Consider the following 26,704-nt stretch of genomic DNA (forward strand, 5'->3'; position numbering starts at 1 on the left):
AAGACATTTTCATGTTAGAATGTTGTAAACTGAAATACAGAAAACACAAATGTGATTAATTCTGTGGAAAGAGACTGGATCAGAACGAACTAACACTGAGCTCACAGCTCTTCTTGAAAATCCAAGTTCCACTGCAGACCAGCACAAGTAGTGCAAAGGGCTCTACAAAGAGTACGTGACAATAAAACACTTGACTATTAATTTTTAACCCCTACCTAACATGGAATCTGATTTAGATTCAGCCTCTGCTTTATCTCATTATCTCCCCTCTCATTCTCTGGCTTGAGGGCAGCACTCAAGTCAGAGAATGAGAGGGGAGATATCAGATCAGCTGCCCATTATGTATACAGGTCTTCTTTTCTGTTGATGTGAAAGTCAGGAAAGTTAGGCAGGCTGGACAATAGGCACTCTATCTATTGCAGTTGGTAAATATAAAGCAGAATATTTTATAACCTAGCTTGTCTAGATAAGAACAAGAGATGATGATTATCTAGACCTGATTTTGAAAATAATCAATGGTGGAATTTTACAGCATAGGATGGGTCTTCCTGGCCAATGTAGTATGTGCCAGATCATTGAAGTAATTTCCCAACCAGCTCCAATCCCCTCTTTATTTTCACCATATACTCCAAATCTTCCCTCCTATACAAGTCTCTTTTGAAAGTTACTGACACAGACTTTGTGGGGAAATGCCTGCATTTCCCTGCATTTGATTAGGCACAGTGAGAGCCACTGCCTCACAGAGCCAGAGACCCAGGTTCGATCCTAACCTCCAGCACTGTCTGTGCAGAGTTTGACCACGTGGATTTCCCCTGGGTGCTCCAGCTTCCTCCCACAACCCAAAAACGTGTGGGTCAGTGGGGTAACTGGCTGCTGTAAATTGCCCCTCGCGTGTAGGTGTGCGGTAGAATCTGGGGGAGAATAAGAATAGGTCGGTGTAGGATTAGTGTAAAAATGGGTGCTTGATGGTAAGTGTGGACTCAATGAGCTGACAGGCCTGTCTCCATGCTGCATCTCACTATGACTCTATGATGCAACGTTCTGATTTCCCAAGTAGGTACCAACCTCTTGGCTGCTGCTGGCCAGGAAACCTACCTCTTTGCCAAACCGCATGATTCTGTTAGAACAACCTGTGGTGGAACAACATTTCCATTCAAATGAATGGGGAAAACCATTGTGAGGAAGTTAGTTAAGTTGTAGTTAATTTACAGTTTTTGAATAGTTTATTTAAATATTTTAATTGCATTCAGTGATTTAAGTTTATTTAACCATTCCAGTTTATTAAATTATTTTAAAAACTCAATTTTATACAAATCTAATTTTTTGTATGTTTTATTACCCTTAGAATGTATCTGAGGAGAGATTGGCATGCTGAGTTTAAATCTGTCAAAGTATTGACGGTGAGAAGGGACATGACTAAAACACACAAGATCCTGAGCAACCTTGACAGGATGGACAAGGAAAATACATTTCCTCTTGTGGGAACAACACTGTGGAATATTAAAGGATTTGAGAGAGAGGCGAAACAATATGTTTTCCTCTCAGCAAGTCATAAGTCTTTGGATCTTTTGAGGAAAAAGGTGGTAAAGTTGAGTCTCTATCCTGATTGTTAACTTGTAACTCTCCAACATGTCTAAGTTTGTGTGCTTGCAGCTGAGTTGAAGATTTTTAAGGCAGAGGTAGGTAGATTCTTGATAAGCACGGAGATGTCAGGTTACTGAGGATAAGCAGAATGTGGTTACAGTTAGCTCACCCATGATCTTATTAAACGGGAGCAGGCTTCAGGGCAGAAAGACCTACTCCTCCTTATTCATAGGTTTGGTTACTCAGGAGTACGTGCTGAGGGATGCACTGAAGCTGGGTGCGGCCAATGCAAAGGCTCGGTGGAGAAGGACTACAGTTTAGGGTTCTTCTGCCACTGGAGAGGGAGGGGCGGAGGCAAGTGAGAAAGCCCCTAAATATTGTAAATATGGGACTGGGTAGCCCCCAGGGAGCCACACGTGTGGCATCGGTGCTGTTTTTTTATATAAAAAGGTAACACTAATGAATGATCTGTACAAGAATGTAAAGGCTTGCACTGTTTTATAATTGTATATAGTTTGTCTTTTATTATGAATAAAGTTTATTTTGATAAAAAAATGGTTTGGTTACTCTTATGTTCTGAACATCAAAACCATTCATAGTGCTCTGGGGGAGGTGGCCTAGCTGGCTACTTCCTGCAGTTTTGAGAGAAAGCTTGTCCTGCCCCCAACCCTATCCCATGAGGTAAAACTTAAGCGGCTGAGTTTGGAGCCAGTTTGTCCAGTGTGTTGCCTTCTGGGCATCTTTTCTCATGAACCCCTGGTGAGTGCATTTCTCAAAATCTGTTCTATAAAAACCTTTTATTAATTGAATGAAATGAAGGAATAACTAAAGCTAGTTGTTTGGATTGACTGCCACTTCAAACTCTCCCTTAATGTTTCACTACATACTTTGAATAAGTTGAATGGTGGAGAATGTGGAACAGATATTATTCATGCGAAAGTATAGATCAATAGCACACGGAAAGCCATTTCAGGATTTTAGTTTCATGTTTTAAACTTGTCTAATATCTACTGAAAACCTTGCTCCAATATTCATTACGTCAAAGGTACATGTCACATTATAACACCTTATGCTTTATCTGTTCCCAGATCCTTTGAAAGGAGTTTTTTCTCTTAAATACATTTAGACATTCACATCAAATGTATTATATTAACTAGAAAGTCCACTGTTCTCTACGCTAGCCATTAAAGGTGTATTTTAATTACTACAGTTAATGTCCTCACAGTCACCTGTTTCCTTGCGCAAGCACCTTTTGTAGATAACAGCCTCACAACAAAAGCTTCCTTCTCACGACATCGTGCCATTATTTTCTCAGCATGGTGAAAAGTCTGTTTGGCTCAGACCCAAGGAACCCTGATTGTTAACTTGTAACTCTCCAACATGTCTAAATTTGTGTGCTGGCAGCTGAGTGGAAGATTGGTGGAATGTGTTTGTCCAGAAATTCAATTTCACTGTTTTTCAGTGCAATGCCAAGGAAAATAGATTTTTCCCCTGTGAAACGCCATACTGATAATCTGACACAGTGGGGACATCGGTGGTGCTGGGTTGGCAGATTTTCTGGACTATTGGATGTTACTCTTATTAATACCCCAACACACTTTTAATTCACATTTTTTAAATGTTATGTAGTATTATAATAAATTTTCCAGTGAACGTGGTGAGTTTAAAGGGAGCATGGGAACTGGGCCTTGGTGAGTTGAAAGGCAGTGTGGTAATCTGGGGGCACTGATGACCCATTGAGATTTCAGAGTATTCGAGTAGTTGATTATTAGAGTTTTGACCATTTCAAGACCATGTTACATTTCTTGGGAAGTTTAACCAGGTATGACCTTCTGGTCAAACTTGCCACCTTGGTACAATTTCTGAGTCAGGGCCCATGCAATAATATCATTTCATGTGCACCCCTTCTGCTGCATTGTAGGTGAACCTGAACCATATTTCCTGGGGCTGCCTGCCATTGGGCACTCCTGGAACAAGTGGTGTTCTAACTGCAGCACTGAATGAGGAGACCTATAAGGTAAGTACCCACTTCCTTGACCCTCCCTCTGCACTCGATCATCCCCCTCCCCCATCCAGTACACTCAGATCTTCAGCCAACCCTATGACTGGCCCCAAATACCTGGTTACCCCCCCTTTGCTGCCATTCCAAAAATTTAATGATTGCCCCCACCCCCACAATCTCAGAGCCTTTGATCTCAGAATCAAAATCAAATTTATTATTGCTGACAGATGACATGAAATTTGTCGTTTTGCAGCAGCAGTACAGTGCAAAGACATAAAGTTACTATAAATCACAAAACTAAATAAATAGTGCAAAAAGTAGTAATAACGAGGTAGTGCCATTGGGTTCTTAGACCATTCAGATATCCGATGGCAGGGGGGAAGAAACTGTTTCTGAATCATTGAGTGTGGGTCTTCGGCTCCTGTACCTCTTTCCTGATGATAGTAACGAGAAGAGGGCATGTCCCGGATGGTGAGGGTCTTTAGTGACTCCCATTCACACAGTCGATCTGCCAGTTCTGTTTCCCTTCCCAAGCCCCACGATAATCTGTTGTCTGTCTTCCTGATCCCAACCTCCCAGGGATTCTGGGGTAGCCAGGAGAGGAGCACTGTTGTACCTGCAATGCTCATTCTGTTGCAACTGAAGTGTTACGCGGTGGTGCATTAACCAAAATCAGTAGTTGTCATGGGTGAGGCTAAGATTAGTGTAAAAATGGGTACGTGATTGTTGCTGCAGACTCGGTAGGCAGCAGGGCCTTTTTCTGAGCTGTATATCCGTGGCACCTTGCAACTGTGCCATTCTAGCCGACATAGAAGGTATGTTTTGACCACTTCTGGGTCATTTCATGTTATGATGCTGAAAATACAGGAGCCCCACAAAACACATTGTGATGGACGGCTATTCAGTTTGATTAAAAAATGATGTCTACATAGTGGCAGTAAATGAGCTGTCAAAGAGGTGAAAACTGTGAAGGATGTAAGTCGAACCAAAACTGAGAATAATCAGTTTTGCTCACTTCCCAGAAGCAGCCATAAGAAAGGATCTGAGCAGTATAAGGTGTGGGCCAGTCATCATAGAGTCATACAGCACAGAAGCAGACCCTTCAGCCCAACTGGAACATGCCAACCAAGATTTCTATCTGGGTAATCCCATTTGCCCGCGTTCGGCCCATATCCCTCCAAACGTTTCCTATACCTGTCCAAGTGCCTTTTAAGTGTTGTTAATGTGCCACCCTCAACCACCTTCTCTGGCAGTTCATTCCATATGCTGACCAGCCTCTGAGTGGAAAAAGTTGCCTCTCAGGTTTCTATTAAATCTCTCCGCTCTCACCCTAAACCTGTGTCCTCTAGTTCTTGATTCCCCAACCCTTGGAAAAAGACTGTGCATTCACCCTATCCATGCCTGTCATAATTTTCCACACCTCTATAAGATCACCCCTGAGTATCCTATGCATCAATGAATAAAGTCCTAACCTATTCAACCTCTCTCCATAACTCAGTACCTTGAATCCCGGCAACATCCTTGTAAATCATTCAGGGGTAAATAAGTGGATGGGCGGAAGTGAAAGCAAGTAGTTCCTTGTGAAAGGGTAGTTTGTACCAAACCTGTTAGACTGCTAGGCAAGTTCAGCTTCCGATCCTATTGCCTGAAGTCTCATGAGTCCTGGGCAAATTTGATGCCATTCTCGAAACTCAAATATCTGTTGCAATCAGCACTGGAGCACATAGGCAGGCTGTTTCTTTTCTTGACTGGAGCCTTTGCCCACAAGACTGAATTAAGTATTTACAACAATGACTAATCCTCACAAGCAAATCATTAACAATGGGATGCCCTGATATCACGAAGGATATTGCACAAATTCAAAGATCTAGAAATTGCACAACCCTATTTTTGGAGTTTAAGTAGTGCTGTGGGCTGAGAGTAAGTGAGATTTAACAGGGCAGTCCTATTGCTAACATGGCCAGTTCAACCCATTTGCACTGATTTCACCAGCCACTTTCTTTTCAGTACGCAGTACAAGCTTATTTTCATCTCTCGGGTCGCCCTGACACTGTGTGGAAATTGGGCTAAGAGTGAGAACTTCAATTGCAAGATTCACGGAGGGATTGCTTTTGTGTTTCCCTGTGCAGTGCCAGATGTCACCATGTCTCCTAGTGTGGGTTCTGCCAGTTGTCACCTACAGCAGGAGCAGTCTTTGCCAGCAGCTCTTTAACAGAACAGACCACAATACATGGAGTATAGGGGTGTTGCTGCTCAATGAATGGGTTGTGTGGCGATGGAGGGTTGTGGAGGGGAGAAGTGTTTCCAGAGGTTCAGGGGAACCAGACAGATTGGTGAAGAGCAGTGCCTGCAGATAAGATAAGATAAGATAAGATAAGATAAGATAAGATAAGATAAGATAAGATAAGATAAGATAAGATAAGATACCTTTATTAGTCACATGTACATCGAAACACACAGTGAAATGCAACTTTTGCGTAGAGTGTTCTGGGGCAGGCCACAGGGCCCAGCCAGGTGCTTCTGGCGGGACACTGGTAGGGAAGATGTGAGTGCTACCTGAGAACTTCTGCCCTGTGGTGCAGGTAAATTCCTTTGCCCACTCTGCCTCTAGCTGTGGGCCAAAGGAAAAGCGGATGAAGTCTTCTGTCCCCGAGTGTGGAATTTGGGGTGATCTCCCCAATGCAGTAGTGGGTAACAAACTGTGAGAAACTAGAATGGTCCTGAGGCCAGGAGATAGTGACTCCTACCCTAACCTCCATGGGCAAACACAGAAATATGTGCAAAATTAAAACTGGTCTTTGGGCATTAGAATCATGGTCACAGCACAGAAGGAGGTTGTTTGGCTCATTGTGTCCACACCAGTCTTCTACCAACTTATTAGTTCCAATATTCGGCCCTTTCTCTGTAGCTTTGCAAAGTTTTCCCCACTGTATATTTATCCAATTCGCTCTAAGGCCACAGTGGAACTGCCACATCTCATGCTGGTAGGTTAATTGGCTGATATAAATTGCCCCTTACGGCAGATACTTACTTACTGCCCCTTATTGGTTGCATCACCGCCTGGTATGGAGGCTCCAATGCACAGGATCGCAAGAGGCTGCAGAGGGCTGTAGACTCAACCAAGTCCATCACTGGCAAAGTCCTCCCCACCATTGAGGACATCTTCAAGAGGCGGAGCCTCAAGAAGGCGACATCTATCACTAAGGACCCTCACCACCCGGCACATGCCCCCTTCTCGTTACTACCATCGGGGAGGAGGTACAGGAGCCTGAAGACCCACACTCAATGATTTAGGAACAGGTTCTTCCCCTCCACCATCAGATTTCTGAATGGTCCATGAACACCACCTCGTTATTTATTTTGCACTATTTATTTATTTTGTAATTTATAGTAACTTTTATGTCTTTGCACTGTACTGCTACCGCAAAACCATACATTTCATGACATATAAGTCAGTGATAATAAAACTTATTTTGAGTCTGATAAATAGGAAAAGCACCAAAGGAGAGTTGAGGGGCATGTGAGAGAGGAAAAGTTGCTGGGCTACAGTGGAATGGGACTAATGGGACAGATGGGACTGCTGTGCTGGAGGCCAGCATGGACCTGATGGATCAATGCTGTAAGAGCTGAGCCTAGGTTACCAGGCCTGGAACCAGCTGACGCCAACCACTCTGGGGACTAAGGGGCAGCTGATAACACCAAGGCCATTAATAGTGGAAGTAGTACTGCTTGGCCAGTCCAATCACAGTAATGAGCATTAATTTTTCATGCAGCATCCAATGAAAAGGGTGCCCAGTTTGCAATATGTGAGTAGGCAGCAGGACTGCATAGCCTGTGATGCAACATATTTTGATCTGAAAAAGAAGGTGGAAAAGATTAACTGTGACAAGGCAATCCAGAGTAAATAATTGCGGGCTGTGCTGTTAAACATTAATGATCCAGCTTTGTAAAAGATGAGGTTTGTTGGTGGGTTTCACTGGGTGGTATTTAAATGCCAAGAGCCCTTCTGACTCTGTCACTGAATTTTCCACAGTGGTTTTAATTGTTTCCCAGGATGGCACAGATTTATCACAACATTGGCCAGCTTGTGTGGTTCCTGGTTTGCTTGAAATGGTCTTGGATCCCAGCTGAGAGTGGAAAGCTGCTGATTGTTCCCGTCGACGGGAGTCATTGGCTCAGCATGCAGACTATACTGGAGGAGCTTCACAAGCGAGGACATCAAATTGTCGTCGTTTACCCTGAAAACACAATGATGATTAGGACATCCCATCACTACACCAGCAAAACTTATGCCATTTCCTTCAGCAAAGAAGATGTGAAGCAGGTACACAGAAATCTGATACAGATGGCTTTTTACAATGGGACCCTTTATAAAAGAGTTAGGAGTACCTTGGAACATATAAATGATTACAGGCAGTTTGTCCTGTCTAACTGTGAGCATTTCCTGTTCAACGCAGAGCTGATGCAGGAGCTGGCTGAAGAAAAATTTGATGCCCTACTGACAGACCCCTTTTCCCCTTGCGGTACGATCGTTGCTGAGTACCTCTCTCTCCCCACCGTCAACTTACTGCGAGGAATCTATTGTGGTTTGGAATATTCAGCCACTAAGTGTCCCAGACCACTCTCGTTTGTCCCAAGAGTACTCACAGGGAACACCGATCGAATGAACTTTCTCCAAAGAACTACAAACGTGATGGCCAGTTTTTTGGATCTGTGGCTGTGTCATTTTCTATATTCGTCATTTGAAGAGTTGGCCACCAGGTTCCTCCAGAGAGATGTGAGTCTGGTCCAGCTGCTGAGCCAGTCTTCCATCTGGCTACTGCGATACGACTTCATCCTGGAGTACCCGAGACCCCTGATGCCAAACATGGTCCTTGTTGGAGGCATCACCTGCAAGGAGAGGAAACCCTTGCCCCAGGTGGGAGCAGTACTGGTGTGAATTCAATGAGAGGGCATGTGTCTCTGTGACACGTGCAAATACAACAGTGTAAAATAGCAGGTGCACAGTTCATTTATAATGAGAAAAGTACAAAATAAGCAGAAAATCCTGGAAATACTCTTGACAGATGCTGCCTGACCTACTGAGTACTTCCGGCACTATCTGTTTCCATTTCAGATTTCCAGCAAATATTTCTAAACCTTCCCTACACAGTCGTTCCCTCTCACTGCCCCACACTGAGTATCCCTACACCCTATTAATTCTCCATTAGTCTCTTGCCCCTCTCCCACACACACTCTCTCACATACGGTCCCTCTCCCTCCCTGTCTCCCACATTGCCCCTCACTGTCTTCACAATCCCTTCTCCTCACAATCCTCTGTACAGTCTCTGCCATTTACCTGGCCCTCACTCTTGCCTACAACCTCTCCCCACAACCTTCAGTCTCCCTCACACCTCTGTGCACACTCATCCCAGCATTTTTGTTAACCCATTACTCTCTTCTTTATGCTCCTCCTCACTTTCCCTCACACTGCCTGTCCCCTTCACTCTCCCCAGCACTCTCTCCCCACCACTGTCCCCCACATTACCTTTCTCCTTCAATTTTCCCTCCATTGTCTCATGGCCCCACTCTCTCTCTTCATCACTGTGTGCCTCTCACTGTCATCCTCTTCTCTCCCTCCACGTTCTCCCCTGCCACTCTCCCTGAATGACCTTTGCAGACATAATTATTTTAATCAAAAAAGGACGGAATCAGAAAGTAGGAAACTACAGCCCAGTTAGCTTAACATTTGTTATAAAGTGTTAAAAGCTATAATTGAATGATTACAGCAGGACAGTTAGAAGACTTCAAGCTAATCAAGCAAAGTCAACATTGTTTTGTGAAAGCAAAATTATGTTTGACTAATTTATTAGTGTTTTTGAACAAGTGCCATATGCTGTGGATAAAGGAACAGATGAATATACTGTGCTTGCATTTGAAAATGACATTTGATAAGTTGCTGCGTCAAAGGTTGTTGCAGAAAATAAAAGCTCACCCACATGGGAAAATGTGAAATTTTTCATCTTGGCATAAAAAAATAAAAAGTACGTCATCTAAACGATGAGAGATCTCTGACATACAGGGGGATCTGGGCACCATTGTGCATGATTTGTTAAAAGCTAGTATGTGGGACTGCAAGTAATTTGGAAAGCTAACAAGAGTTCTTTATTGCTAGAGGAATTGAACACAAATGTCAGGAAGTTATACATCAATTATATAGGACACTGGTGAGACCACATCTGGAGTAATGGATATAGTATAGGTCTTACTTAAGGAAAGATGTTAATGCAGTTTCAAAAAGGTTTCCTACACTAATATCTGGAATAGGCAAGTTGTCTTAACGGGAAAGGTTGGTCGGGCCAGGCTTTTATAACCTGGAGAGGTGAGACTGAAAGGTGACTCGATTGAAACATATAAATCCTGAAGGGTCTTGATAGGGTAGACTTGGAGAGGACGTTTCTTCTTGTGAGGGTCGCTGTTTAAGAATAAAGGGTCACCCATTTAAGACAGAGATATGGTGTATTTTTTTTGAGTTCATGTGGTTTTGGAGCTTTCTTCCTCAAGGAGAGGTGGAAGTAGAGTCTTTGAATATTTTTAAGGCAGATGTAGAAAGGTGCTTGATAAACAAGAGGTGAAAGATTCCTTGGGGTAGACAGGAATGTGGAATGGAAGTTATAATCAGATTAGCCATGATAGTATTAAATGACAGAACAGGTTTGAGATCCAGAGGAGCCTGCTTCTGTCCCTGATTTGTTAGTTTGTATATACATCTAATGTTTCACCCTTTCTCTCCCATGCTGTTTCTTCCTTTCGTCTGTCCCACATTATCCTGCCTGCTCACTCTCCCCACGCTCTTCATCACTTTCCTCCCGCTCTGTCTCCCTTCATTTTACCTCCCCCTGACTTCTCTTCCGCTGCCCTTCCTGAATGGGCTTTCCCTCCCTTGCCCTCCCACATTGTTCCTCCCTCTCACTATCCCCATCCTGTACCTCTCACTCACTTTCCCCCCACCTCCACTGACTCTCTGCACACACCTATCAATCTTCCCCACACTCCCACCCTACTTATTCTCCCCACACCCCCCTCACCCCTCACTCTGTCCCTGCCACTGTTCCTCCCACCTTGGCTCCTATCCTCAATTTGCCCACACTTCCTCTTCCTCTCTCCTTTCCCCACCACCGCCTTCCTTTCTCTATGTCTCTGCCCCTCGTTCTCTCTTCCTCCTCCATTCTCACCCTTCTGCCTCCTTGATTCCACACCCATCTCCCTTGAGTTTCTCTCCCCTTGCAATATCTCATCCAAAAAAAAGAATTATTCTCATTGTGAAAATAATGAGGAATTAAGCTATTGGGTAACGGGTTGAGTGATCAGACACCAATGATGGACCGAGGGAAATAAGGAAAAAAACATGGGAACAAAACTGGCAGAATGCAGAAAACTGGTTAGAGGAAGTTTCAAAGACAGGGGCAGGTACACAATAATAACTTTATATTATTAAAGAAAACCGGTTCCATTGGACCATTCAAAATTAAAGGCAATCTCACTAAAAAAGGTTGAAAATGGGCGGTCACTCCCTTGAGTTGCTGCACATCCCCAAGTGTATTACTTCACACTTCTCTGGATTAAACCCCACTTTCTCCACTCTTCTCCTCAAATGACCAGAGCATCACTCAGTCCTCATTATCCGCTGATTTACCATCTACGGATCTGCAATGTTGTGAGGTCAGCCCCAGGCCCTTACTTGGACAAATATACAGTATCAATAAACAGGTACAGGTGAAGGAGCCAATCATTGTCTGTAATGATATGATCTGCTTCCAGCCCACTTCTGTCGTTTTACTTGGCTCCTCTATATGTACATACATGTACATTGCAATGTTACACTTTGCTGTGTAACATTGCAGCTGCCGTTCTAATAGAGAGAATGTCTTTGTTTTCACTGACGCAGCTTGTGACTTTAAAACTGTTAACTGTTTGCAAGTATCATTACATTCAATAGATGTAGTTTAATCACTAATATAATTTCCTTTTGTATAGTTTAATGTGCTTGTTAATGCACATTAATCTGTTAATGCTTTCAGAACATTATAGGGCACATATATGTTTAGTTAGGCGTGTATTGGCACAGAGAAGAGGGCCTTAGTGGTATCCATGCTTTTATTACCCACAGAAATTTCACCCCCTGTTCCTTGTGGATAATGAGGACTTAGTGTACATCTTCCTGTGGTCTAACAATTTCCTCCTCACTGCCAAGCACGTAGCCAATTTCCATTGTATCTGCAAATGTTCTGAGTCACAACTGAATTTGAAAAGTCTTGTACACAAGTTGGTCTCCAAAAAGATTGAGAACAATGAGTCATCAGGGTGAAAGGAATGATTGGAACCTCTACTGAGTGATTTCAATTCATTAGTGAGAAACTTTATGATAGAAATCTCTCTGATACTCATTCTACGTTTCTGAGGCATCATTGGTTATGCTTCAATAATGTTTCTAGAGCATCATCTACATACCAACTGGATTTTCTCCAGTTGCAACAGCCAAAGCAGCAGAGGGGAGGAGACAGCAGCTTTTTTTTTAAAAAGTTATGTGATTGGCTAAGTGTGTGGCAACTCAGCCAATAAAAGAAAGGTGGGGTAAAGCGGAGTGGTCATTGTGACAATGGGCCAGTGTAGGAGTGGGAATCTGAGGCTATGGTTCCTGCAGTAAATGTTGGTTGCTCAAGGAACTCAGGTTCAAAGTTGATGACCTGGAATCTGTGCTTCAAACACTGCAACGCATCAGGGAGGGGGAGAGTTACCTGGATGCTGTGTTTCAGGAGGAAGTCACACCCGTTAGATTATCTACTTCAAATTCGGTCTGTGGTCAGGGACTAGGTGGTGTGACTGCGAGTGAGGCAGGTAGGGGGATCCAAGAGGTAGTGCTAGAGGAGCCTCAGCCCTTCAGCTTGTCCAACAAGTCTGAGATTCTTGCTCCCTGTGCGGATGAAAGTGGGGGCTGTAGGAAGGATGAGCAACCAAACAGTGGCACCGTGGTTCAGGGAGCTATTCAAGAAGAGAAGTGTAGTTGTAATTGGGGATAGTATAGTCAGAGAAATAGACACAATTCTCTGTCGCAAGAATCGAGAGTCCCGAAGGCTATGTTGTCTGCCTGGTGCCTGGGTTCGGGACATCTCATCTAACCTGCAGAGGTATTTGGAGTGGGAGGTCCAGTTGTCATGGTCCATGTGGGGAACAACGCCCTAGGCAGAACAAGGTAAGACGTTCTGCTGAAGGAATTTGAGCAGCTAGGGCCTAAATTAAAAAGCAGAACCAAAGAGGTAATAATTTCTGGATTGCTACCTGAGCCACATGCAGATTGGCACAGGGTCAATAAGATCAGAGAGTTAAATGAGTGGCTCAGAGATTGTTGTAGGAGAAGTAGATTTGAATTCGTGGGACATTGGCACCAGTATTGAGGAAGGAGGAGGCTGTTCTGACGGGACGGGCTCCACCTGAATCGTGCTGGGACCAGGGTCCTGGCAAATCACATAACTAGGGCTGTGGATAGGGCTTTAAACTAAATAGTAGGGGGGTGGGTTTAACAGTTTGGAAAAGTATGTATAAAGTAAAAGGGAAGGAGGGTGTAGGAAAGGTCACAGAAGTCTTCAGAATAAAGAATAAGAAAAAGTTAGAAAGGGATAAGAAGTTAATTTCAGGCAACATGGAGACAAATTTGAGAAGAAGGGTGGTGAATACAGGACTTGAAGGTGTTATATTTGAATGCACGCAATATACAAAATAAAGTAGATGAGCTCATAGCACGGTTAGAAATTGGCAGGTATGACATTGTGGGCATCACAGAATCATGGTTAAAAGAAGATCACAGCTGGGAGCTAAACATCCAAGGACACACATCCTATGGAAAAGAGGCAGGTAGACAGAGGGGGTGGTGTGGCTCTGTTGGTAAGAAAACGAAATCAAATCCTTAGCAAGAAGTGACATAGGATCAGAGGATGTAGGATCCTTGTGGGTAGAGTTGAGAAACTGCAAGGATAATAAGACCCTGATGGGAATTATATACAGGCCTCTGAATAGTAGCCAGGATGTGGGGTACAAGTTACAACAGGACATAGAAAAGGCATGTAAGAAGGGCAATATTGCAGTAGTCATGGGGGATTTCAATATGCAGGTAGATTGGGAATATTAGGTTGGTACTGGATCCCAAGAGAATGAATTTGTAGAATGCCTTCGAGATGGCTTTTTAGAGCAGCTTGTGGTTGAACCAACCCAGGAAAAGGCAATTCTAGATTTGGTGCTGTGCAATGAACCAAATTTGATTAGGAAGCTTCAGGTGAAGGAACCCTTAGGAGGCAGTGATCATAATATAATAGAATTCACCCTGCAGTTTGAGAGGGAGAAGCTAAAATCGGATGTATCGGTGTAACAGTTGAGTAACTGTAACTACAGAGGCATGAGAGAGGAGCTGGCCAAAGTTGATTGGAAGGGGACCCTAGCAGGGATGATGGTAGAGCAGCAAAGGCAGGAGTTTCTGGGAGTAATTCGGAAGACACAGCATCAGTTCATCCCAAAGAAGAAGGGATGAGGCAACCATGGCTGACAAGGGAAGTCAAAGACAGCGTAAAAGCAAAAGAGAGGGCATACAATATTGCAAAAATTAGTCAGAAGCTAGAGGATCGGGAAGCTTTTAAAAACCAAAAGAAGGCAACTAAAAAAGCAATAAGAGGAGAATAGATGAAATATGAAGGTAAGCTATCCAATAATATAAAAGAGGATACCAAAAGTTTTTCAGATATATAAAGAGTAAAAGAGAGGCAAGAATGGACATTGGACTGCTGGAAAATGATGCTGGAGAGGTCGTAATGGGGGACAAGGAAATAGTGGACGAACTGAATAAGTATTTTGCGACAGTCTTCACTGTGGAAGACACCAGCAACATGCCAGATATTCGAGAGAGTCAAGGGGCAGAAGTGAGTGTAGTTGGTATTACTCAGGAGAAGGTGCTTGGGAAAATGAAGGTTCTGAAGGTGGATGTCACCTGGACTGGTTGGACTACACCCCAGGGTACTGAAAGAGGTAGCCGAAGTGATTGTGGTGGCATTAGTAGTGATCTTTCAAGAATCACTCGATTCAGGAATGGTTCCAGAGGGCTGGAAAATCGCAAATGTCACTCCATTCTTTCAGAAGGGAGGGAGGCAAAAGACAAGAAATTATAGGCCAGTTAGCCTGACTTCAGTGGTTGGAAAGATGTTAGAGTCCATTATTAAGGATGAGGTTTCAGGGTACTTGGAAGCACATGATAAAATAGGCCAAGGTCAGCATGGTTTCCTTAAGGGGAAATCTTGCCTGAGAAATCTGTTGGAATTCGTTGAGGAAGTAACAGGCAGCATAAACAAAGGAGAGTCAGTGGATGTTGTTTACTTGGATTTTCAGAAGACCTTTGACAAGGTGCCACACATGAGGCTGCGAAACAAGATAGGAGCCCATGGTATGACAGGAAAGGTCTGAGCATGGATGGAAGATTGGCTGACTGGCAGAAGGCAAAGTGGAAATAAAGGGGGCCTTTTCTGGTTAGCTGCCAGCGACTAGTGGTGCTCCACAGGGGTCGGTGTTGGGTTCGCTACTTTTCACATTATATGTTAATGATCTGGATGACAGAATTGATGGCTTTGTGGCCATGTTTAAGGATGATACAAAGATTGGTGGAGGGGCAAGTAGTGTTAAGTTGAGGGAGTCGGCAGAAGGACTTGCATAGGTTGGGAGAATGGGCAAAGAAGTGGCAGATGGAATGCAGCGTAGGGAAGTGTACGGTCATGCACTTTGGTAGAAGGAATAAAAGTCTAGACTAACGGGGAGAAAATTCAGAAATCAGAGGTACAAAGGGACTTGGGAGTCCTAGTGCAGGATTCTCTAAAGGTTAACTTGCAGATTGAGTCAGCAGTAAGGAAGGCAAATGCCATGTTAGCATTCATTTCGAGAGGACTGGAATATAAAAGCAAGGATGTAATACTGAGGCTTTATAAGGCATTGGTCAGACCACATTTGGAGTATTCTGAGCAGTTTTGGGCCCCATATCTAAGGAAGGATGTGCTGGCATTGGAGAGGGTCCAGAGGAAGTTTACAAGAATGATCCCAGGGATGAAAAGGTTAATGTATGAGGAGTGTTTGATGGCTCTGCACCTGTACTCGCTGGAGTTTAGAAGGATCAGGGTGATCACATTGAAACCTACCGAATATTGAAAGGCCTGGATAGAGTGGACATGGAGAGAATGTTTCCAGTAGTGGGAGAGTCTAGAACCAGAGGGCACAGCCGCAGAATAGAAGGATGTCCCCTTAGAACAGAGATTAGGAGGAATTTCTTCAGCCAGAGGGTGGTGAATCTGTGGAATTCATTGCCACAGATGGCTGTGGAGGGCCAAGTGATTGGGTATACTTAAAACGGAGGTTGATATGTTCTTGATTAGTAAGAGCATTAAAGGTTACAGGGAGAACACAGGAGAATGGAGTTGAGAGGGAAAAATAAATGAGCCATGATCAAATGGTGCAGCAGACTCGATGGGCTGAATGGCCTAATTTTGCTCCTATGTCTTATACTTGGCATTACCAGGCAACAATGGCATAGGAATGCATGTAATTTATGGGGCAGTTTCTATGTTGCAAGAGATTCCACAACAATATCTTCCCAAGTAAGTTGTCCGTAACAGATTGCACAAATGACCATCCCATAACTGAGCATCAACAAAGTTTCCTGAATAACCATAATTAACTCATATAATTAGATCTAAAGTGACAGAGATTTCAGTCCGCCATGGTTAAATATTTAAAAAGACTTCCATTTTATTCTTTCCAGGACCTGGAAGAATTTCTGAACAGTTCTGGAGAACATGGTGCTGTGATCTTCTCCTTAGGATCCCTGATTTCTGACATGCCAATCTCAACAGCCAACATAATTGCAGAAGCATTTGGTCAAATTCCTCAGAAGGTGATTACAAATGGAGGCAGACTTTTGCCTGGTCAACACATGCACAACAGATTTACACAGCTGGGTGCAGTACAGTCATGCAAAGTCTCTGTTCATTGAGCTTTAATATAACTTGACTCAACTGTTTCACTTCAATCATAGTGAATATTGCTTTTTAATCTGTAAATACAAGAAATGAGGACCGTGCCTTGGGATTAACTTGGTCCCAAGTCTAGAGATCAGAAAAAAATTAAACAAAGAGATGGATTGAGAAAAGACCCAGGGAGTCAGAGAATGTTAGAGCAAAGGAGGAGGTCAGTGGGATTCTCTGGTCTGAAGGGTCTGTCCCTGTAGGGCAGGCATGGTAGTGTAGCGGTTAGCATAACACCACTACAGCGCCAGCGACCCGGGTTCAATTCCGGCCACTGTCTGTAAGGAGTTTGTACGTTCTCCCCGCGTCTGTGTGGGTTTCCTTTGGGTGCTCCAGTTTCCTCCCACATTCCAAAGACGTACGGGTTAGGAAGTTGTGGGCGTGCTATGTCAGCGCCAGAAGTGTGGCGACACTTGCGGGCTGCCCCCAGAACACTCTACGCGAAAGATGCATTTCACAGTGTGTTTCGATGTACATGTGACTAATAAAGATATCTTATAATGAGTTATCCCAGATGTCCCAATGTCCTACTCTTTCCTCACAGACCGCTACCCTGTTTTACTTTGACCACAAAACATAGTGAGCTTTGCCTTGTGTTGCTGCCCATCAGGCTTGTTGTGTGGAGTCCACCTCCCAGACTGGTTTGTTCTTAGAGGGGTGTATGTAAGGTAAGATAAGGTATTTTTATTAGTCACATGTACATCGAAACACACAGTGAAATGCATCTTTTTGCATAGTGTTCTGGGGGCAGCCCACAAGTGTCGCCACGCTTCCGGCACCAACATAGCATGCCCACAACTTCCTAACCTGTACGTCTTTGGAATGTGGGAGGAAACCGGAGCACCCGGAGGAAACCCACACAGGCACATGGGGAGAACGTACAAACTCCTTACTGTGGCCCTTTATGCTTTCGGCCCCCTCCACTTTGCGGCAGCCAGTTGCTTCATGGCCCTGGAGACCTTTGATCAGAGCACTTGCCTGTGGTTAACACTGCTTGTTCCAGGCCTGACTTTGGGTTGCGAGTTAACGTCCCTGTTTCATGTGTATTCATCCTGGAGACACCATCAAGTAGAAAAGCAACACACTGCTGGAAATCTGAAGGGAAATCAGAAAATGTGTGGACAGCACAAAAGCGCAGCAGGTAGAGCAGCTGCCTTAGAGTACCAGAGACCCGAGTTCAATCCTAACCTCGGGTGCTGTCTGCTTGGAGTTTGCATGTTCTCCTTGTGACCACACGGGTTTCCTCCAGGAGTTCTGATTTCGTCTCACATCCCAAAGCTGTGTGGAATGGCAGCTTAATTGGCCTCTGTAAATTGCCCCTACTGGGTAGGTTACTGGTAGAATCTGGGGGGCATTGATGAAAATGTGGGAAGAATAAAAAAAAGGATTAAAGCAGGATTAGTGTAAATCATTGATTGATAGTCAGTGTGGATTTAATAGACCGAAGAACCTTTTTCCATGCTGTATCTCTCTATGACTCTATGAAAATGCTGGAAATACTCCCAGGTTAGTCAGTGTCCATGCAGAGAAAAGCAGAATTACTTGTTGATGACCTTTCTTCAGAAACTGTTAGCATTTGGAACAGAGAAAATGCACAATAAGGTGCATTTGAAGAGGCTTTTGTGTGTGACAATGACCAGACAGTCTGTTCTTAGTGATGTTACTTGAGGGATAAATAATATCCAGGATCATTGGGAGAACACACCTGCACTTCTTCAGAACAGTAGCCCTGGGCTCATTTACATTCACCTGAAGAAGCCTCACTTTAATATTTCACCCAATAATATTACACCTACAATAGTGCATCACCCTGTCTGTACTGTATCAGAGGGGTAAAGCAAGGCTTTCTGCTTATGTCTCTGGAGTTAAACTTGATCCAAACGCCCTGTGGGTCAGGTGTGCGAGTTCAAGAACTCGCCTACTGAGCCAGACTGAACCCTCAGGGAACAGGTGAAATGTGACCCTGCAGCTGACCTTTGCCTCTCTTGTGACAGGTGGTGTGGAGACACAGTGGAGAAAGACCCTTGAAACTGGCACCCAACACCAAGCTGGTGGAATGGCTGCCACAGAACGATTTACTGGGTAAGAGAGCAACATGGGTTGATAATGTCCTCCCCCATTGGTAGTAGGGTGTGAGAACAGGGACCCACAGCCTGTTCACAGGAGGGGTGGATGCCTTGATTGAATTTCCTTGCTAGTTTTAATGGTCCAAACACAAAGAAAAAAGTGATTTTGGCGAGGAAATTCGGGCATGTGCTTTTCGAAGAGCTTCTCCACCCAGTTTCCTCCTTCATCAGATGCATCCACTGTGCCTCCAGTGGCCTAATTTGAGTCAGAGTGGCAGCCAGTAGGATAGCCACTGTGTTCTTCCTGGTTCCATTTTGCTTCTGGGCTCACCCAGAGTTGGGTTGAGATATCTCTGAGCCTCAGCACCTGATCCAACCTAGAAAGGAGGAGTTTGTGAGCTGGGTGTGCCCAAATAATTAATTCTACAGCTTCAGAACACTTCTTGAATGTTGTACCTCCCACTTCCTGAGGCTGGGACATTACAGTAGCTTTTCCAGTGGACACATAGTTGAGTGGAGGATCAGCACAGGATGGCATATCCTCCAACACTTCCCATCCTCAGGCTCCCACGTGCTCCATGAATCATCTTCTGCCACTAATGTCACCAGGGAGCCACTATCCTTGAACATAGCATCAGGAGGAGGCCAATTGGAGCTCAGTTCTGCTATTTAGTCTGTCGCCTAACTCCATTTACCAACCTTGTCCCTGAAATCCCTGGAGAGAAAAACAAAGCAACAAAGTCTGGAGAGAAAAACAAAGCTAACATTGCAGATCGGAGACCTTTCATCAAAAACCTATTAAACTCAGATTTAAAATTAACAATTGACCAAACATCAGTTGTCATTCGTGGAAGAGTCTTCCAAACTTTGATCACTTTTTGTGTGTCCAATTATTTCTTACCTTCACTCCTGAAAAGTTGGGCTTTAATTTTTGAGTATTGTCTTAAGCTCTCCTAGTAGTTTCTCTCTATGTGGCTTCACAAGAAAATCACCTTGAGGTGTTTACATTGGATGCCCTTTTGATGTTCTTCTAATGCTGCACATTGCTGAAGGTGAAAAACACTGTGATGCTGGAAGAACTCAGCAGGCCAGGCAGCATCCGTGGAGAAAGGCAGGCGATCAATGTTTCGGGTCAGGAGCCTTCAGGTAATCCCCACCCCCCTTCCCCACAAACACTACCCCCCCCCACCATGCTTCTTCTATTCTTCCCTTCCCTAGGCTCCTTTTTTTCCCTCTCTCTTCTTACCTTTGACCCATCCCCTGGTGGATCTGCTCTCCCCTCCTCCCCCACACCTGCCTATCACTATCTCTTACCTGTATCTACCTATCACCACCTTGTGCCCACCCCACCTCCCCTCTTTTGTCCACCTATCACTGCTCTGCTTTTCCCTCCTATATATTGGGCTTCCCCTTTTCCTATCTTCAGTCCTGAAGAAGGGTCCTGACCTGAAACGTTGACCGCCTGCTTTTCTTCACGGATGCTGCCTGGCCTGCTGAGTTCCTCCAGCATCATCACATTTTTCATCTAGATTCCAGCGTCTGCAGTCCTTTGTTTCTCTAGTACATTGCTGAAGGTGATTGATCCACGGTTAGTTAGATAACAGTGGGAGTAATTTATTGTTTTCCATTGTTCTGCGGACCAGCACATCCCAAAACACGAGCTTTCCTGACCCATGGAGGGATACATGGAATCTATGAGGCGATCTGCAGTGCTGTACCGATGGTCATGATGCCATTATTTGGAGATCAGGCAGAAAACATGGTGAATATGATACGTCACGGGGCTGGGATTGGTTTGTCTTTGAAAGAAATTAATGCCCAGGATCTGGTGGATGCACTAACAAGCGTTATCAATGATACCAGGTCAGTGACTTTCAACTTGCAGCTACATGAAATCTTCAAAGTCTTTGTGACTGCCTAAAAAATACGAAATAGAACAGGTCTTTCTGGGTGTTATAAAAGAAGCTTTACACAAGCTTTTTAAAGAGTCCCTATCTTTAATGTATAAAGGTCATCCTTCTATATAACTTTTTCCTTATCTCATGCTTTCATTTATCAGTTGCATTAATTGGATACTTCTATTCCCAATTCAGATGTATGGCTCCCTCTTACTGAAAGCTTATTTCTGGGTGTGGAAGAAGTCATTCCAGAATAGGCCTCAGATGTGTATTGAATGAATTAAATTGTGCATTGGTGAATGTTCATATTAATACTAAGCAATATCAAATATTATAATACTGACTGCATGAGCAAGAAAAATTCTTAAATGTAATCAAATTAAAACAAAATAGTCTTTAAGCAAAATTAATTTAAAACCAGATATTTCAAGGTTGCATGACACTGCCAACAACAAAGACAAATTTACAGTGAGTTAACAGCTTCTATCTCTGAAGTTATTTCCTCTTAAATATGCACTTTCAAACAAGGAATATGTTGGCAAACTTTCCAACACCTCACACGCAATCTGAACCTATGTTGTTTTTACTCAGGCTTCCCAGACACAGCAACTGTTCACCTCCTCACTCACCCTCCTGCGCACATGACTCAAAAGGAGCTGAGAAGTTGCCAGATTTCATGCAACATTTTAAAACTCGCAGAGTGTTCCCACAGTTTTAATCAATTCATGACCAAAATATAACTTGCCCTCGAGTTTTAAACAGGCAGAACAGTGGAAAAACTCAACCATCCATGCTTTAAGGTGATTTCAGTAGGCTACTGGCCAAGTGCTGGGCTTAGTATTGATGAGTATGGTGGTTGGCATGGACACGATGGGCCCAAGGGCCTGTTTGTATGAATCTATGGCTGTATGACGTTACAACGGTAAAACTTTAAAACAAAGGAATGCTGCAGGTAATCGATCATGCAAACGCATGCATTTAAACACACACATATCAACTAGAATTTCAGCAGCCTCCAAACTTACTCAGTTTCTCTTCTCTGAATGATGACGCAACTCAGGTAATAAAAACCTGTTGCCCTCTGATCCTAGACAATGTGTCCAGCTTTGATACAGCAAAACTGCTCACATTCCCAGGGTCACCCTTCATTTCACTTCTATTGCCTGTGGGAGATGAGTTAGACTTTTTCATCTCTTGTTTGGCATCGTGCACTTTTCCAGATTTAGGTTTACTCATAGTCCTTGTGTCTTTCTTATCAGTCTGCCATGGTTGAATGCACAAAATCATTTACGTAGCAAACCTTGCCTCAGTTATCATCAGGGTCTCCTGGATCAAAATCAGACCAAGTTCCCAGTAAATGTGGGAGCCTGTGTGATCAATGTGCAGAGAAAGCTGATCAAACTGTCCTGCAGATCTTCTGAATTTAGTGCAGGAAGACATCTCTTATTCCTGCAAAGTAAATTGGCTGCAGCCACTCGACATGAGGTATTCAGAGGGACTTCACATGACTTCAGACAGATCTTTAAAAGAATCTCCTTACCGTGGCCTTTAGCTTGGAACTCTTGTTTTTGTATTTAACTCCATCGCTCATCCTCCCTGGGGTTGCCCCACAAACACTCAAGGTGTGAGCAAGAGAAGTCATAGTTAAATCTCTTTTGCCTTGATCTCGGTGATCCTATTGCCAGAAATTAACTCTGATGTCTGTCCCCTGCTTGTCTAACTCACTCCCTCAGCTTAGTTTAGCGATCCCGCTATGTCGACCTATCCCTCTCCTCATTTCTTCTACTCAGCTCTGGTCACATGTTCGCTAGAAATCTAGGATCTCCACCTGAAATACACTGCAAGCTATGTCTCCACGCATCGCATCTCAGTTTGTCATTAATGATTCCCTGACACGCGGCGAGCCAGACAGTCCGTACACACTTCAAGTTGATGACCTTCCATCAGAACTGCAAAACATTAGATACACGAGAGGTCTTAAGGATGTACAAAGACCAAGAAAATGGAAGGGACAGAAAAAGGAAGATTGCAGTAGGGTTGCGAGTGTTGTAGTGTATTGTGAGTATCACTCATTCAAATATAGAGCTGAAAGTAAACACAACCTTTATTCTTGCTCACTCTTAGTTTTGCTTGTCTTTGACTCAGAGTAAAACCCTGGTTCTCTGTGCCAACAATGTTCAGTGTGCTTCTGCAAGCTAGTGCCAGGAGTCTAATCACATTACAGTTATAACACCAATGTCTTTATTGGCAAACAACAGTTTCATGGTTACTTTGATAATCTGCTTTATGCAATCATATGAACTACTGTTTTCCTGGCTCTCAGGTTCCCGTGGTTACCTGTATTCCTGCCAAAACTCCCTTTAATGCCTCGTGACCGGGTCCTGACACCACCATTTCTGTCCCAGTGGCTTAGCTCCATAAATTCTCATCTGCACCTTGAGCTGACCAAAACCCACCCTTCATGTTTCTCAGTCTCATTTCAATTGGAACAGCAGTTACTGTTGCCTTCTTAACAGTAAGATCTCATGGGATAAAGAGTTTGGCCTGAATCTGCTCATCATTTAACCCTAACATTGACTTGTCACTCAGCACTTTGTCCAAAATTACACTGGCTGGCTAAGGCCCTCAGACCGACAGTGTGATCCCCAGTTGTCTCCTCTGGCATCTGGTTACGAGCACTAAAGGTGTTTGGATGGTTCTGGGTTGCAACATGCTCTCAGCAATCTTTCCAAATGGATGTCCACTGCACTTCATGGTGCCAACAAGTTCCCTGTGGTGCATAAATGTCAGTCTCTACTATGAATATTGCTTTTCTCCACTCAACACGTTTAGTTCTTCAGCAACGTCACACGTAGCCCCTACAATGTCATTAGCCTTGAAGAACATGTCCAAGTGCCCTAAGTAAACATTAAATCCACCATTTGCTTTATTGTTAAGAGCTTTCCAATATAACCCAGTTTTGCAGTTATTGCTGTAATTTTCCCATTTTATGTATCCAATCACATTTTTTTAAAGGAATGCCTTATATGCCACGCTTTTGCAAGTTTACAAATCACCCAGCCTTGCTTTCTGCAAGATGGAATTTCCATATATCCCATCTTCATCACCAAGACATTGTCAGTTCTTCTGAATTCTTTCTAGAGTACAGTAATACCATCACTCATTTATGCATTTAGACACAGCCACAAATAAACGCATTGGGCAGCAGAGTGGTGCAGCTGGTAGAGCCGCTGCCTCATGGCTCCAGCAGCCTGGGTTCAACCCTGTGCAGAGCTTACATGTCATACCTGTGACCATATAGATTTCCCTCGGGTCCTCCCGCATCCCAGAGATGTGAGGGTTGGTAGATTAATTGACCTGTAAATTGCCCCAAGTGTGTGGATAAGTGGCAGAATCTGGGAGAGTTGATGGGAATGTGGGGAGAATAAAATGGGATTGATGTAGATAGGTGACCTCGTCACAATGGGCACAATGGAGACAGAGGAACTGGAAGAGCTTTACACAGAAGTGGGAGGAAGGATGCGTTATTAAAGGAACCTAGGAGTCAGCGGGCTTATAATTGATACCACCAGAAACAGAGAGGGAAAGATGAGGGAAGAAGAAATGGAGGTGGAACAGGTGAATGGTGAAAATTGGAATAAAGTTAGGAGTGTGGATTGAGAACAGAAAGCGGCAGTGATCATTGTCATCATTGTACTGGAATGCAAGGTGAGTCACTTGAGTAGTCCAGGAACAAAGAAAGCTCCTCCTCTCACATAAAACTCAGATATTGTTGGGGACCATGCAGGTTCCCATAGAAACAGATGTACTTTGAGGAACTGAGTGGGGTCAAAGGAGACGTGATTCAGTGTTGCACCTGTTTGGTCACTGGACGGAGGCTGGTGGAGGGGGTCTGGTTGGGTTTCCAGGGAAGAAGCAATCGGCTTGTAGAACATCCCAGTAGAAGGTGGAGGTGAGAAGGGACGGCGTCCCTGATGAGAAGGAGATGAACTGGGAAATGTTAAACTGGTGGAAGGCCCTGAAAGAGATGTGGAGATGGACTGGAATCGGCATTATCTTGTGGCAGATTTTGTATCTAAACTCCACTTTTACATCTGCTGTATCTACAACTGTGGCATCAGTCTGAGTGTGGCACATAGGCTGCATCATAACTGCAGCACCAGGACCAGTCAGCCCATCAACAATGCTGCATTGGCTGGTTACATCCAATGGGGTCTTCCTGCTTCAGGGACTGATTACATCTAGTTTTGGGAGCTCTTCAACTGGGACCACTGTCTTAACAGTGCAACAACTTTATGTTTCAGATACAAGGAAGCCATGATGAGGTTGTCTTCACTGCACAAGGATCGCCCGGTAGAGCCCCTGGAGCTCTCTGTCTATTGGCTGGAGTTTGTGATGAAGCACAGAGGTGCCAAACATTTGCAGACTGCAGCACATGATCTGAACTGGATCCAGTACCACTGCCTGGATGTCATCGGCACCCTTCTTGCTGTGGCCCTGCTGCTTGTCTACCTGGTGATCAAGTGCTGCTCAGTCTGTCTACGCAAAGTGAAGGGCCACAGAAAGAACAAACTTGACTGAAGAACCTTCTTGAGATGAGGCTTCCCCTGGTCGTCTGATTGTCTGATGGACTAAACCTTACCTCCACAGTTGTATGACTGACTCAAACCACAGTGGCCACTGCTACCTCTTGCCAATCTTCACATACTTTCCCCTTTCATTGGTGGTTGTGCTAAGTTCTGCTCTGCATTTCTCTCTCAAAACGCCTCTGCCTCTCCCTCCTCCTGTAGACTTTCCTTTAAACCTCCCTCTTTCACCAATTTTTGGAGACCTCCCTGAATATTTACTAATGTAGCTCATTGTGGATTGTTGTTTGTAACTGCAGCTGTGGAGCTCCTTTAGATGTTTCACATTGTTTGAGATACCATTTAAATGCAAGGTGCTGTTACAGTAAAGAACTTCCCAGACTAATGAGGTCTGTTCACACTGGAGACTCTTATTTAAGGTATTAACGTTATCCCAACATGGAGTCAGGAGCAAAGTGAATCACCTTCTGCTCCAGCACAATAACTTATCTTTCCCTAAGTTATTCCTGGAGGAATAAGCAATGTTTTCCATTTCCCAGTCCATGACCTCCCTACTTTTGTATTCAATTCCCCTTGCAATAAACAATAACATTCTTTTAGCTTTTCTAACCACTTGCTGATTCTGCATACTGGATTTTTGTGAATCATACACTAGGACACCTAGATCCTTCTGCATCTCAGAGCTCTGCAATCTATCCCCATTTAAATGATATGCTTTCTTTCGGAAAAAAATCCTGTCAAAATGGAGAATTTCACATTTTCCCACATCATACTCCCTTTGCCAAGTCTTTGCTCACTCACTTAATCTGTCTATATCCTCTTGTAGCCTCAGGTGAATTCAAAACAATCTTATTGGTACAATTTTAAGTGAAATGATTGAAACTACTTGATTAGTTTACAGTTTTGTAGACAACAATGTTTATTTTACTGTTAAGCTTTCTTTAGGCCTGTTGTAATCTTGATTGTTTTGTTTAGAGACACCAAGCACAACCAGATATAGTTTCTAAGAGAATCCAAGCAATATGTAATTTGTAACCTAGTCTGAATCGTGGAATGTTACCTCAGATCCAGTGTGTTTATTGGCTGTAACTCCCATTGGTAGGACTGCAAAATGGGTTCCAGTTCAGTTTTATTTCCTGGTAAAATGACTGGTTCCATTTTGAACCAGTCTCGTGCTGGCTGCCTTCACTCAATGATGGTGCAATATTGGAGTATGGATTCCGAATATGGAGCCAGCAATGATGGGGATCTTGACTCTGCATTAGAGCAATGTGACTTGTCCAATCTAGAGGCTCTGGCAATAAAACCCCAGTGCAGTGCTAAGGGCATGCTGCATTGACAGAGGTGCTGCCCATTGGATGAGATTTTGAACTTAAATCGATCTGTCCTCACTAGTCAATCTGAATGATCCCAAATCATTATTGTCAGAACAAATGAGTTCTTCCTGCCTGATATTTGACATTAAACCAACTTCACTAAA

At 43.8% G+C, this 26,704-nt stretch overlaps 1 protein-coding gene across 2 annotated transcripts; it reads left to right on the forward strand.

Moving 5' to 3' along the window:
* The first annotated feature begins 2,291 nt into the window (after positions 1–2,291).
* On the forward strand, positions 2,292–26,704 carry LOC127573211 (UDP-glucuronosyltransferase 1A1-like). Of its 2 annotated transcripts, none has more exons than XM_052021228.1 (6): positions 2,292–2,343; positions 7,640–8,504; positions 16,413–16,544; positions 18,669–18,756; positions 20,384–20,502; positions 24,943–25,228. In XM_052021228.1, exons 1-6 carry the CDS (start codon positions 2,333–2,335, stop codon positions 25,075–25,077), a joined length of 1,350 nt encoding a protein of 449 aa, XP_051877188.1. In that variant the 5' UTR covers positions 2,292–2,332; the 3' UTR covers positions 25,078–25,228. The 2 variants fall into 2 exon arrangements, with proteins under 2 accessions (XP_051877188.1, XP_051877177.1); XM_052021217.1 differs by having other exon boundaries at positions 2,294–2,343; positions 20,384–20,603; positions 24,943–26,704.

This window comes from Pristis pectinata, chromosome 1, assembly GCF_009764475.1.
Source record: "Pristis pectinata isolate sPriPec2 chromosome 1, sPriPec2.1.pri, whole genome shotgun sequence".
Classification (NCBI taxonomy): Eukaryota; Metazoa; Chordata; class Chondrichthyes; order Rhinopristiformes; family Pristidae; genus Pristis; species Pristis pectinata.